The sequence below is a fragment of the Diadema antillarum genome, unplaced genomic scaffold, assembly GCF_040938485.1.
Source record: "Diadema antillarum isolate AM-2024a unplaced genomic scaffold, OU_Dant_1.0 scf00000167, whole genome shotgun sequence".
Classification (NCBI taxonomy): Eukaryota; Metazoa; Echinodermata; class Echinoidea; order Diadematoida; family Diadematidae; genus Diadema; species Diadema antillarum.
In genome coordinates, this window is record NW_027271056.1 from 800,849 (window position 1) to 817,436 (window position 16,588).

General features: G+C 37.3%; 2 protein-coding genes across 4 annotated transcripts in view; both read left to right on the top strand.

The window, feature by feature from the left end:
* The first annotated feature begins 3,891 nt into the window (after nt 1-3,891).
* Nucleotides 3,892-11,348, top strand: LOC139722520 (radial spoke head 14 homolog). The gene is made up of 8 exons (XM_071633808.1): nt 3,892-4,033; nt 5,948-6,053; nt 6,836-6,922; nt 7,868-8,079; nt 8,612-8,760; nt 9,801-9,917; nt 10,297-10,471; nt 11,265-11,348. The coding sequence occupies exons 1-8, from the start codon at nt 3,941-3,943 to the stop codon at nt 11,346-11,348; spliced, it is 1,023 nt and encodes a 340-aa protein (XP_071489909.1). The 5' UTR covers nt 3,892-3,940.
* Nucleotides 11,349-15,740: 4,392 nt separating this feature from the next.
* Nucleotides 15,741-16,588, top strand: part of LOC139722567 (phosphatidylinositol 4-phosphate 5-kinase type-1 alpha-like) — a 59,224-nt gene continuing 58,376 nt past the window's right edge. For all 3 annotated transcript variants that reach the window (XM_071633856.1, XM_071633858.1, XM_071633857.1), the window contains exon 1: nt 15,741-16,125. In XM_071633856.1, coding sequence (XP_071489957.1) covers nt 16,059-16,125 — 67 coding nt within the window. In that variant the 5' untranslated portion in view covers nt 15,741-16,058. The remainder of the gene's footprint in view (nt 16,126-16,588) is intronic.

The following is a 16,588-nucleotide window of genomic DNA, read 5'->3' on the forward strand; positions in this document are numbered from 1 at the left end:
CACTTGCCTTGTTGATAAACAGAACAAGTGTTCTGATTGGACATGAACTAGACTCTGCAAAGGATGTAAAAAGTGTTCAAGAAGGATGCAAGTATAAATTTAAGCTTTTGTTGCATACTACCCCATACTGCTTAGTGACAAATGTTGACAGATTGATTTATAAAGCCAATTGTAGTAGAGCTGTAGTGTTGTCTTTCATACAGCATTCAGAGATAAATAAGGTGTACCTTGAATGCCACATATCACTAGCTATAAAGGCTGATGAAACTATTACCCATACTTACACTGATGTACAAGCAAATGTAATGGTGCTGTTATTGAGTTGGGATTTACTTTTGGAAGTTCAAATAAGAACAGATAGGAACAAACCTGTCAAAGAAGAGTATAGTGTTGCATTTATAACCTAAATCAAGTGAAGTGTTGTTTAGTGTTTCCTTTGTGCAACTTGTGAGTTGTATTTCCAAATAAGTTAGTAGAGATTTTTTTTTTCACCATTAACTTAGAGTGTTGAGAAAACTGAAAGGATACGAGAGGGAGGTGTAATATCCAGCATGAGAGAATTGTCAATTCAAGTCTTCACTAGCAGAAAGTGAGTAGTCTGTGAAAGGTATTGTTGCATGTTTATAAAAAAAAAAGAAGCTAAGCAGAGGTGACTTGTTTGTTATGTAATAGCACCATAAGCATCATTTTTGACAGACCTCAGCGCATTATTAAGAGGCCACTATTGTTATTATTATTATTACTTGTTATCTTCTTTTTTTTTCATAGAAGAGGCCTTTGTACCAATATGCCAGTACATTTCCATGTTTGTGAAAGAAAACCATGCGGGGAGATAATAATGATGTACATATTTTGTTATGAAATGCTGATGCAATAAATGAGAAACTTTGCATACAAGTGTGAATAGCCATTATGAACTGAGTTGTTCATCAGAAGTGACAGTCCATTTGGTCATTGTATGTGTGAAATGAAAGTTCAGTACTTTGTATGTATTAGAATGTATGTGATAATTGTAAGCTATTCCACTTTTTCTGTACTTTAAATTGGGGATTGGGAGAAGGGGAGGGGGTGGTAAGAAGTACATGTAGGATGGTCAGTTTTCAAGATTTTTTGGAAATGCCAAAGATAATTTTCTCCCCTATCAGTTTCTGGTCCTCAGAAATGGCAATAGTGCACCATCATTTTTAGAGATTTGCTTTTGGCACAAGCCTGTGTAAAATATAGCATTACTGTATTGTGTGTATTTACATTGTATATGAGTGCATTTACATTTTGAGTAGTAATACATGATGCACCATGCCATACCCCAGGGTACCATCATATCCTGGGTTACAGTGTTGTGTAATGTCATCTTGTTTTCATAAGATGTACAATTTCTGCACAGCTATCATGGCAACCAAATTTTAGCAATTGGCAATAATGATCCCTATGCCAGTTCAGCCATGTTATTCCTTTTTTTTTAAACTGTGTAAATCAAATATAAGTGATAATACTTTTTTATAATTTTTTTTTTGAAGCGTGTCATTACAATTTTGAACCGAAATTCAGAATGAGACCATTCCAGACCAAGACCTTGTCCCATTATTACAATACTTTTGTTACGTCTTCTGTGGACGGGTAATGCATAGTGTGGTGCTGGTGTCTGTGTGTGACACTAAGGTCATCTGTGTAGTGTGTGACGAGTGTTCATGTTATAATACTTTTGCAAGAAAGTTTTTTTTTTTCCACAAAGCACTAACAATTACTGTCACCCATTTCTTGGTAACCATGCATATGGTGCTAAAAAAAATCTACAAAATGGCATATTTCTCTTGAAAGAAGAAAATTAATAGGGACCATTTTTCAAACACTGTAATGGGTAGACACTAATTTAGTTGCATCAAGGAGGTTTTAGAGAATGGAGTCACAACTGTCTCATTTCCTTTGTGAGATATTCGATGCTGCCAGTCAAAAATATTTGAAGCATGTACCAAACTGGATCTGCCACACAGATAGGAAGACAATTGACTCGTGTCTCACTGCATAATCACCAGCCACTTTCAATGGAAGATATGTCTTAGTGATGCAGGGATGCCAAGTTAAACAAAAATTTATGAGTGAGATTTTCATGACTCGGCATCTCGGCGAGCGAATGTGCGCGCAAGCGAGGGTGTGGGAGGGGTCCCGGCCGTCCCGGCCCCCCTCCCCCCTGTGGCGCCTCCCACGGTAGGGAGCTTTTTCAATTTTTAGCTCTTAATGGTGCGATCAGGTGCATACTTAAGTGACTATTTTTTACTTATTTTGAAAGACAAAAGGAAAATATACCTTCAATTTTAGCTATGCTCCTTATTATGGGCCCAAATTGCAGACTTTGCCCAATGCGTGAGAAAAATGGGTGCCATGCGTGAGATCGTGAGACGACCCCTAAATGCTTGAGTCTCACTCAGAATGCGTGAGACTTGGTAGCTCTGGTGATGGTAATTACTTTTCGCCATCCCTACTTATAAAAGATAGGTGATATATGGTGGTAAAAGACACGGGGATGTGCGAATAGAAATTGGGCAGAAAATGGTCAAATAAAAATGAAAATAACTCAACTGGGCGTGTCTGGGCACTAATCTTGTATATCTATCAATAAAGAATTTTGCTTGAAGATTATTCCATATCAATTTTATTTGGGGGAGTTAAATGGAAAAGTGATAAAATTGGCTTTCCAGTATGATACAGTTTTCAACACTTTCACGTGATACAGCTCTGATTTACACTTTTGCACAAATTTCTGGACTGGATTAACTTTTGCCTTACATGCATTATCATGAAGTGAAATGTCATTTCGTTTAATAAATAAACACGCAAAATATAGTCGACATTATGTTTACATTAGAAATGGATCTTCAGATTGCTCAACAATTAGACGGCGGCATCGAACATATGTTGATCATCAAAGGCACAAATACGCATCTGTGGAATTCTTTTGTACATCAATAGAAAACTGACAACTGTTTGAATAATTACAGCCAGTTGGAACTGCAGCTATCAAACCTCCTTGGTTGCATAGAGTTTGCCGTGGGAAGAAACCTTTCTTATTCTTGTGTCGTATGTATGTACTGGAATATGTGTATATGTCAGTCCTTTCAGTGCCTATCTTTCAGAGAGACCAAAACAGAGACAGAGAATGGGGGGGGGGGGGTACTGTCTCATGAAGTAACCCAGTTTTTACCATGTGAAAGAGGAAGAAATAGTTGGCGCTTTGAATATATTCTTCACCTTTGTAGACAAAGAAGAGAGAGAGAGGGAGGGATCAGGGAGAGAGAGAGAGGGGGAGAGAGAGAAATCTATTCTAGTCTTCAGTATTATTTTTGTTAACTATGCCAAAGAGCACTTCCATATTTGAGCAATTGGCTCTGCATTTGTTGGCCGAGACCCATAGAAATACTGTGTTAAAACAAAATTAGGCTTCGGTGTGGAAGATATGCATTTACAAGTACGCTTTCCATTTCACTACACATAATATGTACGATGCAAGTGCATCATTCTCCTTTGTAATTAATGAAAATTGTCCAACCGAACCATTGTGATCTTTGCATTTCTACATTTTCGGAAGAAACCAGGAATTACAGATTTCGGGCGGTACAAAAATTCACAACTTTAAGATATCAATAGGTCTAGAGATATTAATGACAGAGCTTAGGGCGCTTTCTCAAGGAGTAACCATCGACAGTTGAATGGCGAACACGTGCATAATGTTTACAACCGAAAACAAGACGGAGGAGTTTCCTTTGCACGCGCGTGCAGTAGTATGGCCCATGGCCTAGTACTGCATAGGGGACGGGAGGCAGCGTATTGTGTACGTGCACGCACGCGCGTACAGTGTCCTAGCAACACAACGCGAACTCGTACGTATGCGGTGAACAGCTGTCTCGTGTGTTTTTGGAAAAGTATCATCAGACGCTCAAGAAACATGGCCACCACTCGGATTTCGACACAGTTACCACCGAATATAGATGTAACTAAGGCCCCACTCGCATATGGAGACAGAGCTCTTCCCAAATTGGTAAGTATAAGCGGGCAAACAAAGAACATTTTAATGGACACCTGGTAGTTGCAGCCAACGCAAACACATATCTCTATGTATGGGACTGCATTGTCCGGCCCATCCCGCCACTTGTAATTCATAACCTAAGTTGCTTAACCTGTGAGTGTGAAGTCAGTATTTTCCCAACACTTTGCACGAAATGTAGAATATCCCGCTACAGATTTCCTGCCGGAAGTTTCCTTAAAGACAACTACTGAAATATACTATCGATAATATGACGATATCGTAAACCACCAACATATATGTCATTCTTGTTCTACTTTACGTTTATCTAGCTATCTAGCCTAACAAAATAATTCCTTGCAGGATCAGGAGTGCACGTGCACTGGCCACTGCTGCTGCTGCTACTGAGTCAAGTAGGGCCTACTGTACTAGAAAAAAATATCTAGTCTAGCCTAAGAACAGTTGGATCTAATTCTAACACAAAATGTTTGTAGGCCTACATTTGCTACGACTCACTGCACCTAGTAGAACCTACTAACTATTCTACGAAGCTGGCCGCCTTATTGAGTAACTGTCGACCACAGTAGACACCTCATAAAATACTCGTAATCGTGTTAGCTGCTTATTCTGTGCTTCCTTGATGGTCGATGCAACTCAATTCAATTTGTGCCATCATTGTCAGTGCCAAAATATAGCCTCTAAATAGAATTTCACAAAATCTTATTTTTTGAAAAAGGTGCAATTTCCTCGACTTGTTACTAAACACGTACAAAGTGTATTAAGGGTAAAAGTATTCCCCCTGCCTTCTTAAAGAGGCAAGTGAAGTGTTCTTTTTTTTTAATACTTATGCGAGAAAAGTAAAAATGTGTTGAATTTTCTTTTAATCTTTTGTTCTACACATGTGAAATCACAAGCTGTAGTACTAGTAGTCTTCTCATCCAGCGATTGCACAGATACTTTACAAATTTATAACTTTTGAATGGATTGTCCAATTTTTCGCAAACTTTCACTGATGTGTTCTGGATCTACTGTTATTGCTGCATTCACTCAATCCACATGTAGAAATTATGTGGACTTGTCTTTGAAGTCTTGCTGATATCTTGAAGTCTGGAAATCAAAATTGTGGTTATACCAAAATGACAGTTTTGTATTTACAATGTTGTAATTACAAAATTACAAACTTTAATTGTACCAAAATTTCAGTTGTACGCTAATTTTTAGTTTCAGATTGTGTAGGCAGCATAAGCAGCAATCTCTTGCAAAGAGCAAGTTTTGAGTGATGACATGGAAGTTGATATAGACACCTTCTGACAACCAATTTGATTCGAATTCATGTGAGTAATTGTAAATAAGCTATCAAGTATATTCTGTGATTTTGGTGCTGTTTGGTTCAATAGAATTTGACATTTCTGTGTGGATACGAAAGTACGTGTACATTAGCCCTGATGTTACTGCATGTGGGTAACTATTTTTACGTAGTATCCTGGTATATCCCTAACACTAAAACAGTAACACAATGTTAGTAAGAGGTAAACTGATGTAGATGAGAACTTGAAGTAGAGCTGTCTGAATAAACTTTAGATATGATTTGTACAATCAAAAAGTAAAAACTGTGTAAGTTCACCTTTTTTTTTGTATACACCGTATGATTTATTTCATATCCATGCAAGTCAGACAGTAACCTTTGTCATTTCATATGGAATTTACCCTTCAGAAATGATGTGAGACTGTGAAGTAAATATGTTAATATAAAGCAAATCTGAGTAAAAGATAATGCACTTCAATTCACTGAATTCTTGTTTTGGTGCCAGGACTAGTACCTCATCAGCCATATAGCAAATACTGTCACGTCACCTCTCACGTGCATATACATATGTTGTATTCATGTTACTTATTGTTTTTGCCTTTTTGGTTTTGTTAATGCTTCAGAATCGTGAGCTAAAGGACCCAGAACTCATTACACGGCAGAGGGCTCTCCGAACTCTGTGTGATTATCTCCATGATCCTGAACACATTGCAGAAGCTCTTCATGTTGGTGAGGACTTAGGAGAATGAACTTTGTTTTTGTATTTAGATGTTGGCATTTGTATCATTGGCCAATTTCATGTTAAATTGATAATTATGACAAACAGAGAGGCTTTCAGAGAACCATGGCTATACAAATGATTGGCTCTTTTCTTCAAGGTTACATCATGTGTTTAGATAGCAGCAAATTCTGAATATTACTGTTATGTATAAGATATGCTGTTTATGGCATTGTTTCAGGAAATACAATTGTAGCTAAGGAATAGTGTGGTAAGTAGTACATGAATAGAAAATTTGAAATTTGTGTCACTGCTTGCTTTCAGTGTTGTAGGAAATCATGGCACATTTGTAGCTTTTTTTATGTAAAGTACCAGTAATTACCAGAAAGTAAACAAGGATTGAGAAATAGTAATGTGCCTATCTTTAGCCTTTACTTTTCATGATAATGATTTTTGAACATGTATGGTAAAAAAAAAAAGGAATTATAGAATGAAAAGAAGACATGTAAACCTGAGATCGTAATGTATTTCCAACTACATTTTTTTTTTTGCTATATGATACGATCAAGTGAGTACAAAAAAATATTGTTCACAGACTTAAGGGTCAATTCTTCAATATATACAAAACTTTTACTTTGTTTTATCAATGCTAGAAACATTCTAATTTCTTTTGTAACTTTTTGATGTCAAAATGATAACAACAAAGCAAATTTCTTTACTCTAATACTAACATTTGTGTAGGACAGAGAAAATGTGTGATGTGTATACGTTTCTTCTCTTATGAAATATGTAGGAGTGGCAGAAAGTTTAAAGGATTTGCTAACAGATGCTGATGGGACGGTCCGTCACAAAACAACAGAAGCCCTGTACATCATTGCAGGTAGGAAACTTATGATAATGAAATGTTTTCACAACTCTCAGGTGATTTGTTCGAGGGGACCTCACTTCACACAACTTGCAGATAAGTAGCATTTTATTTTAGGCTGATGACATCTGTATGACAATTGATTGCAAAAAAAAAGAAAAAAGAAAAAAACTGCTCTGAAAATTTTATGCAAAGTAGTATCATGACAATCTTGTGGAGAGAATCTAAACAAACTCATTGCTTCATTCACACATAAAATAGGTGTTTGTAAAACTTGGATGAAAGATTAAGCATAATGATGATTCACAGATGATTTTTATGAAATGTGCAGTACGAGAAGTGAAAATTAATTTAAAGTAGCAAATTTTACCGCTTATGCTTTGACTGAAGAATCACACTATAAAATGTCAGCAAATTAGTTCATGGATGTTGTCGTACTAGTAATCTAGATTTTTAGGAGAGAAACATTTTGTGAAGAGTAAAAGTATAAATTCCAGGATTGAATTGTTCAACTTTCACACCGTTTCCTCAATTAGTCATGTAGTGTTGAAAGTAGTTTCCTGTATAAATATGAATATATAAAACATAGGATTATTTCAACATTATGCTTTTTGACCAAATTCAACACAATCAGGATCAAAGGTTAATGTCAATAACTGACATTTCTCTGGTGTTGCAAAGGTCTCACTTTGATTCAGAATTTCCCTGCAATGATGTAAATGCTTATAATTTCAACAGGTAAAGCAGAGCTTGGACAAAATGTGTTAAAGACAAAAGCTGAAGACTGTCTATCTTCCTTTTTGATAGCAAGATGAGTTATGATTTCAAAAGTTGGTACACTACATTACATGTAGCAGAACAGTATTACACAGCAGTAGACCAATTGGATATTGACTTTTGTGGGCTATTTGCCTTTCCAATATATTGCATACTTCTAACCCCATACAACCAATATTGCAGGTCACAACATTGGTCGAGATGCATTCATCGAGTTCAGCATCATCTTCCCCCTCTCAAAGCTCTTTGATGATGAGCTGGATATTGTGCGGCGGAACACCCACATGGCCATGGAGATGCTGACTGAATTCTACCCCGGTGCAGAGGGTGTGGTGGAGACTCACCTCATACCCATTCTGGTGGATAAACTCAAGATCGAAGTTGATGAGATCAAGGTATGTGTGCTTGCACAAATGTGCATTGCCCTTTTGCTGTGCTGGTAGTAATGAAATGAAAAGTAGCATTAGAAATTAGAAGACAAGTCTGACTTTCTGTTTGACTTAGATAGGCCAAACATTGAGATGTGTGTCTGCTTATCATTCTAGTTTGCTATCGTTTTGTTGAAGGATATTTTGTATAGAGTATTTGTGTGTGTTGTTTGTTTTCATGTTTGTCTGTTTGTTTGTTTGTTTGTTTTTGTGGGGGGTTTTTTTGCCCTTGGTTTGAAGATTATAGAAGGAATATTGTATGCTTCATTCATCTATTCCATTTTCTTGGAAAATCAGCTCTGTTGGTTGGCGACTGGTATGTAATATATCTTTGCAACGTATAAAAAGTAAATGGTCTGAGATTTCTGATGATCTCAAATACTATGTGTCCTTCACTATTTTAATGGCATTAGATGCTCGCAACACCTGCACAAGCTCATGGCTCTGAAATCCCCATGAAACAAATGTTTAAATGTTGTACTGTTTGCTGTGTACACAGGAGTACATCCTGGACACTCTCCATTTCTGCATGAGACTTGACCAAGTCCAGGCCCTAATAGCTGGTGCAATGGAGGTCTTCACAGAACTTCTGGTCCACAAGTCACCTGTCATCAGGGCCAAAGCAGCAAGGGACATTATGGACCTCAGGTAAGCATGTTTTCCATTTTGTAGTACAGTTGAACCTCTCTTATCCGGCCTTCCTTTATCCGGATCTCTCTATTATACGGACGCAATCTCGCCGTGATTTTTTTTTTATTTTTTAATAATTATGGAAGGAAAGGGGGATTCCCAACTCAATTTAACAATGGCAACCTACAGTCGACTTTGCCGAGCCGTGATGATCGAATTTTGAAGCGTCGTTTCGTCGACTCGTGCTGTTTATTTTCAAGATCTATTTGATACATTTCTTAATAATTATTTAGGTAAATCATCCCAAGAATTTATAAAAGAAAATGATTTCATTCTTGCAAACACGAACCTCTATTTTGGGGTCTGTTACTGAGTGTAACAATGAAAAGGTTGCAGTGTACACATTACTACATGTGGTACTACAATGGGCTACATCAGTACATGTGTATGTATATGTACATGTATAAAGCATTGAGTCTCCCGTATCCGGCCAAATCCCTTATTCCGATGAGCCGCGGTCCCGACTTGTCCGGATACGAGAGGTTCAACTGTATTAATGAATGGTTGGTCTCTGCTCATTTTACCGTACAGTAAATAGAATATACAGGTGTAGCTGTGAAAGTATAAAATTGTTTTTATATCACCAGTGCGTGTCTTCTATATGCATTTGCTCATGAGTAACACTCATTATTTTTGTGTGTGTGTGTGTGTGTGTGTGTGTGGTTAAGTGTGCATCGTTTTGTGTACTCTAGCTAGCCTCATAAGTCTTCTCAGTTTTTCATTATTAAATTTCTTGATATCATGGAAAATGGGAACGTAAACAGGTGTACAGTGTATATCTGCAAGCATGTTTCAAGTTCAGCTCTCATATATGACTTAAATTTGATAAAGATTAAAGTAAGAGACTGGGTAGGGATACATATCTGTTGACAGCCAATGGACATGTCTTGTTTGGGGAAAACAAAACAAAACAAAAACGAGACATTCACTTAGTACACTGTCCAAGAAACATTGACATAACAAGTGTGCATTGTTTTCTGCCTTGTTTCTTCTTGCAGTGTTCCCCTCGATGGCAAGCGCAAGGCTTGTGAGTGTGAAAGCCTGCCAGCTCTGGTCACTCTCCTGTCAGATGAGGATCCAGATGTCAGATGCAAGTCTGCTGGTGCCATCATGACGTAAGTCTGCTTCCAAAGTTGAGTGCACCTTGCATGTAGGTGAGAAATGACAAGATAAATGTTGAGTACTCCATCATCTACAAAGTTAGAGATACAGTTCATTTCAGTTCAGCCTATGCTCATTTTCACACCAAATGCATGTAAGCAGTGAAAATAATACAGCTTACTTTATTGTATTAAAAGCATGCAGTGCATTTGAAAAGTCAGAGTCCAGCAGTACCTTTTAGATAGTAATAGTTTATACAAAAACACAAATTGGCAGCAGTCCCCAAAAGCCTACAAGAGCACAAGAATGAATATAAGAACATACTGAATTATCAATTTGAATACTCTGGATTAATGTGTCCCTGCTTCCCCTTCATATCTCTTGTGTGTATAGCATCACCATCACCACCCAGGGCAAATACACAGCACTAAAGGCAGGAGCCATCCCCGAGCTGGTCAAGTTGGTTGATGATGAAAACAGCGAGGTCCGCCTCAATGCCATCAAGGCCATCACAACTCTGTCAGAGGCACCGGAGGGGCGTAATGAACTTCTGGAGAATGTTGAAAAAGTAAATCATTTTCCAGAATGTCTTTAAAATACAGAATTACAATTTCAATACAGAATTATAGTTATAAAAGAATGGTGATTAGAATTTAAGCTATATAGTTGATATATAGTGCCGCATTCATGGACAAAGCCAACATTTTCAATATGAAGTGATGATTCATGGAAGACTTGATGAAAATTCATTATTTTGTTTTCTAAATATGCAAGGGTAAGATGTGTTATGAAGCATTTCAAGTTTTGTATTGAAATAAAAGCTGGTGGTGAAATTATATTCTTTATACATATATATTTTGGAGGTCAACTTTCCTTTTTATGCTTATGTCATATTTGAAATATAATCCAAGTTAGCTTTTAGGCACAACAGGAAGATCTCATTTCAGCTACAGTCACAGTTTTCACAAAATGAAATTGACATCTCTATTTGAGATCTCTATTTCTCATAACAGAGATTAATGAGATGCCTTTCTTTGTTTTGTTTTGTTTTGTTTTTATACAGATATGTCTTGATTTTTTTTTATGCCTCTGCCCCAAAGTATTGCTGAAGGCCTTATGTTTTTAAGCATACAAAAATGTAATGGTGGCACAGATAACACTGAACTTGGACAAAATGCATTTCAACTCTGAATTGAATTCATGACAAATATATATGTATATATATATATGCATGATATGTGCACCTATCTTAATTCACTTGTGTGTATGGCACTTTGATCAGTGAATTTGGTAGGAATTATTTCAGTGTGATACTGTGTACATCAAATCATGTCTGCCTTTTTCACATGTCTCACTTTCAGATCAAGAAGAGGACAGAAGATGAATCAGAGGCCGTTGTAAAAGCAGCAGAAATTGCCGTCAGAGTCATCACATGGAAACCATAAAAAGCTGGTGGCCGCATTTGGTGATTCAAGACTGTCATGAAAGGAATACACTTTACATCTACCATAAAAACATTGTCCTTCTTTTTCAACCCTGGCCTGAAACCAATAAGCCCTGAATGGACCAGGCAGTTATTGTTGTCAATAAAAAGTACGAGCACCATGCACTTACTGTATTCCTCAGCAATTCAGGATGGTATACTTCCCACTTCTGTAACATTCGGTGTTATGTTGCAGCTACCGTACATTCAAACACAGCTGGCATCATTGCTGAAATACCTTTGATATTCATGGACTAGATTGGTATTAAAGTCAGATTAATGGATTACTAGATATGAAGAATGAGGATAATTCTATGTGAACCACAGAGCTCCATTCTTCACATGTTCTATGTTCAGAATAACTTAAGTACACGTAATGTTGACATGCTTGTTTTGTGTATGTGTGTGTGTGTGTGTGTGTGTGTGTGTGTGTGTGTGTGTGTGTGTGTGTGCATGTGCAACGGGTAACTTTGTCAGGAAAGTCCAACATGTCAAGCCATGAACAATAAGGGAGTTCATGGTTGTGATTTGCACACATGCAAAACAAAGGTCAAATGAGAATGTCTGTGTATTTGCCACTGACTTTAAAACGAAAAGAATCCTCGGGCAACCATGATAATCTGAATTATGTCAGTACAATGTATGTGTTTCACAATTAATTAAAATGTACAGGTGTACACCATTCATCTACACTGTTTAGCAAAATCTCTCCATGCCTTTTATTAACATTGATCTAATACAAGATGCCATGCTTCAACAAGGAATTCTTGATCACAACACATGTCCATGTTATTTGAAATTCTGTGGTGTAGGGGTGGAATGAGACATGTGCTAACCATGAACTCCCTTATAAACATTCAAATCATTTCAAGAAAATTAGTTTAATTTTGTATTTAAAATCTGCTGTATGGAGTACATGTACTAGTAAGCTTATTTTTACGTTTGGCTGATTTGCCTGCCCCTGTGTCTTTTACACATTACATGTACCTGTACTATTAATTTCACCAACACAAAAAGCAAATTCAACTTGTCTTTAAAATAGCTTGGCGAATCTGCCTTGTAAAAGCCCACATGGAAGCCACCTTAAGTTAGCAGTGACATTGGTAGCATTAGGAACATGCGATTGTCTGTGTGAGGTACGTAATTCAGCATAGGCTAGTCTGAAACATGCAAGATATAGGTGGATGTGGTTCGGATAATCCCGAGATGGGATTAATATACCCTGGCTAATGATGTACATCATGTGTCATTTTGGTGTCAGTGTGAAAACTGAAACATATGTCACTGCATGATTGACAATGCATGTTTCACAAGTGTTCTGTGCATAAATTTATGTGGTTCATAAAGTGTAGGCCTACTAGTCTATGATAACCTTTTGGTATGAAAACAACAAACTACAAAAACACTGGCCACTTCCCAAATTTACTGATGACAGCATGAACACTTGCTCTTATTATATTCGCTCTCAGTCAACTACTATATGACCAGGATCTGCATTACAATCTTGTGATGAGAGATGTTGTAATTCTCTCTGAAGTACGTACCGTCGTAGCCTCAAAAAACAATAACAACATGTGTCACTCCCACACACACATACACTCAAATTATCATTTAGCTGCACATGCACTGTGTTCTGCTTCAAATTACTGAATCAGAAAGATCGTTATATATCTATTTCTTGATTGCATGATCCAGTTATATCTCGTCCTTGTATTTTTAAAAGACACCAAAACACTTTGTTGAAGAGGTGGTTGTGTTATCTTTAGCTTTTGTTTTCAGCAATTGCTCCTCTTGTATAACATTTCAACTGAGGTTATACACAATTTTTCAAGTCATTTTTCTTTCACATCCTCCACATGATGTACATATGTATATAAATCTTGTAATATGAAGTATATATTTGTGAATATATGCCATTATGGTTATAAATATACTAGAACTAAAGAATACAAACATTATTGTATCAACAGATGTTTATGAAACTTTGAATTATAATTGAGATGTCCTCTAAAAGCGTAAGTTCAAGCAAGAGATTTTGTACAAATATTAAATGCACATCAGAGTGCAATTAATTATGTAAGTGATGCTGGTACAGTTACATAAAACAATTTGAGAATAAAACTTGGTGGACAGATGTATTTTTGTCTGTAATTTTGTTTCAGTTGTGTTTTGTGTTGTCTTGTTGGGTCAGAATAGTGATTGAGCAATGTGCTCTTCAGTTAATCATGTACACTTCTGTTGCTTAAAATCAGATATTAGTCAATGGTATAGACAATGCACTCTTGTTGTAACAAACATGGTTATAACAAAATTCAGGTTAAAACGAAGCAAAAATTTAGGCCCCAACATTATCAGCTCTGAATCTTTAATTGTCCCCGCCGAACGAGTTCGAGCAGGGGACTATGAAACGGGCTCCGTACGTGTGTGTGTCCGTGTGTCTGTCTGTCCGTCCGTCCGTCTGTCTGTGCGTCCGTGTGTGATCAAAATGTTCAATTTGCTACTTCTCTGTCATTTATGAGCCAATTTTAATTCTGTTTGCTTTATATGATAGCACTACATGGGAGCTTTGAAACTTCTACACAGAATTTCAGTTGTGACCTTTGACCTTGACCTTTGACCTATATTGTACATTTTGCTTCAAAATGCTACTCCTTCGCCATTTCTAACCCGATTTCGATTCCGTTTGCTTTATGTGATGGCACTAGGTGAGGGCTTCAAAACTTCTACACAGAATTTTGACCTTTGACTTCTTTGACCTTTGACCTTGATTTTTGACCTATATTGTACATTGGCTACAAAATGCTACTCCTTCGCCATTTCTAACCCGATTTCGATTCCGTTTGCTTTATGTGATGGCACTAGGTGAGGGCTTCAAAACTTCTACACAGAATTTTGACCTTTGACTTCTTTGACCTTTGACCTTGATTTTTGACCTATATTGTACATTGGCTACAAAATGCTACTCCTTCGCCATTTCTAACCCGATTTCGATTCCGTTTGCTTTATGTGATGGCACTAGGTGAGGGCTTCAAAACTTCTACACAGAATTTTGACCTTTGACCTTTGACCTTGATTTTTGACCTATATTGTACATTGGCTACAAAATGCTACTCCTTCGCCATTTCTAACCCGATTTCAATTCCGTTTGCTTTTTGTGATGGCACTAGGTGAGGGCTTCAAAACTTCTACACAGAATTTTGACCTTTGACTTCTTTGACCTTTGACCTTGATTTTTTACCGATATTGTACATTTTGCTACTAAATGCTACTTCCGGCGGGGACATATTTTACGCACCGCGTAATTTCTACTTTTCCTTGTTGTTTATTTGTTCGGTTGATTAGAACAAAATTTCAAGATAATAAAAGAAAACTGCCAGTCTCGACTTTGTTAGGATGGGAGTCAACTGTAGTAGGAAGGTAGAAAGGTAAAAAGATAATCTGTAAAATTAACAGCCACATATTTTGTATCTTTCTCAGCATTGTCTACTAAGCACGTGTTGTGCAGTTAATACAGAAGAATGGAATGAAACAAAAGTTGATCATTTTCTACAAACAACATACCCGGTACCAGTAACCAAAAGTGACATAGTATTGAGCAATTCATTGTAATAATACAAAATTTACAGAAGACCTAAGGTTTCCAATGTACACAAAGTTATATGCTGTGTAATGATATGAAGTAATTGATGCAAACATTTGAATGTTGAAATTTAAAACTCTGTAAACATAATATGTACAAGAACAAGAGAATCATCAAAACATGTTTTTAAAAAAAGAAGAAGTGCAGGTTACTTGTAATTTTGATGTCATCAAAAGAACTACTCCTACGCAATAGATGTTTGTGTGTCTGTTATGTGTTTGTGTGTGTGTGCGTGTTAGATTCGTGTGACCCTGCTGTTCACATGATATCTACAATTACTAATGTTTTTTTTTTTTTTTTTTTACTTCAGACCCAGATATATGCCATTACTCACACATACAACGTATCTAAACCCTCACAAAGAGGGTGAGATAAAATCTCCCCTTAACGCACCCCAATACTGATAACAAAGAAGTCGGAAAGCTTATAGGGCCTACCCAAGTTTGATGCAACATTTTGCATTTTTATACCAACATTAAAATACTCAGTAAACAATAGGAATTAGAGGAAATTAGCTACTAGTATACTCGCAACTCCATGTAGAGGGCGCTAATGCCAGTAGTAATACACACGAGCCAGACTGCCAGCTACATAGTGCTCGTGTACTAAATACGTGTATAGCTAGCCTATCGTATCGTATGGTTCGTATGGGCCTAGCGCCTTGTGAGTGTGTACCATTGCATTGGTTGCACTGTAATGTTGTGCTATGCTGTGACTATCTCCAATGTGTAAACATGTGCGGAGGCAGATAATCCAACTTTCTAACATTTGTTATTGGAAACATGGGATTTTTGCAACGGGAGAATGTAGTATGTGGAGGGTTATTGTTCATATGAACATGTAATCTGTATTCTCGTACGCTCGGGATAATATTAACGAAGAATATTCACTGCGGTACATTTCTGTTTGCGGTCAAAGACAGCGGGGCGGCAGGTGTGTGTATATTTTATGCTTGTGAGTGTGAACGTGTGGAACGTACGAACGCGAGGCCGTGGAACTCCGTGACGTTATTTCCATATCGGGAATTTCATAATGGCGGATACAACCACCGAAAATGCTAAACAACGTGAGCGGGAACGGCACAGTTCAGAATCCAGTAGTAAGTAATCACTTCTATATATATCAGTGTGTGTAAAATGGTTGTATTTGTTGCTACTTTTGACTTCAAAGAGACCTTGTAAGACATCGAGTATGTCTCCTGAATACAAGTCAGTAGTGTTACATACCGTACGAAGGTATGGTAGTGTTGCTGTCAATGCTGTGTACCCGGGCGCGGGCCCGGTAGCTAGCAATACAGAGTAGACGTCCTACCCCATCTGTAGCTGTGGGTAAAGCTGTGCCTGTCTGTGCTGTGCGCTGACATGGATCGGACCGGGCGTTCACCGTTTTGATGCGGTCGGGCGATACACATAGGCGGCTCATACTCATAGCATAGCCTGAAGTGTCCAGCAAAGCAATCAGGGTTGTTACAATACATACAATTGAACAGGTTACATGGTACACTCATATTAAAGGACAAGTTCACCTTCATAAACATAAGGATTGAGAGAATGAAGCAATAT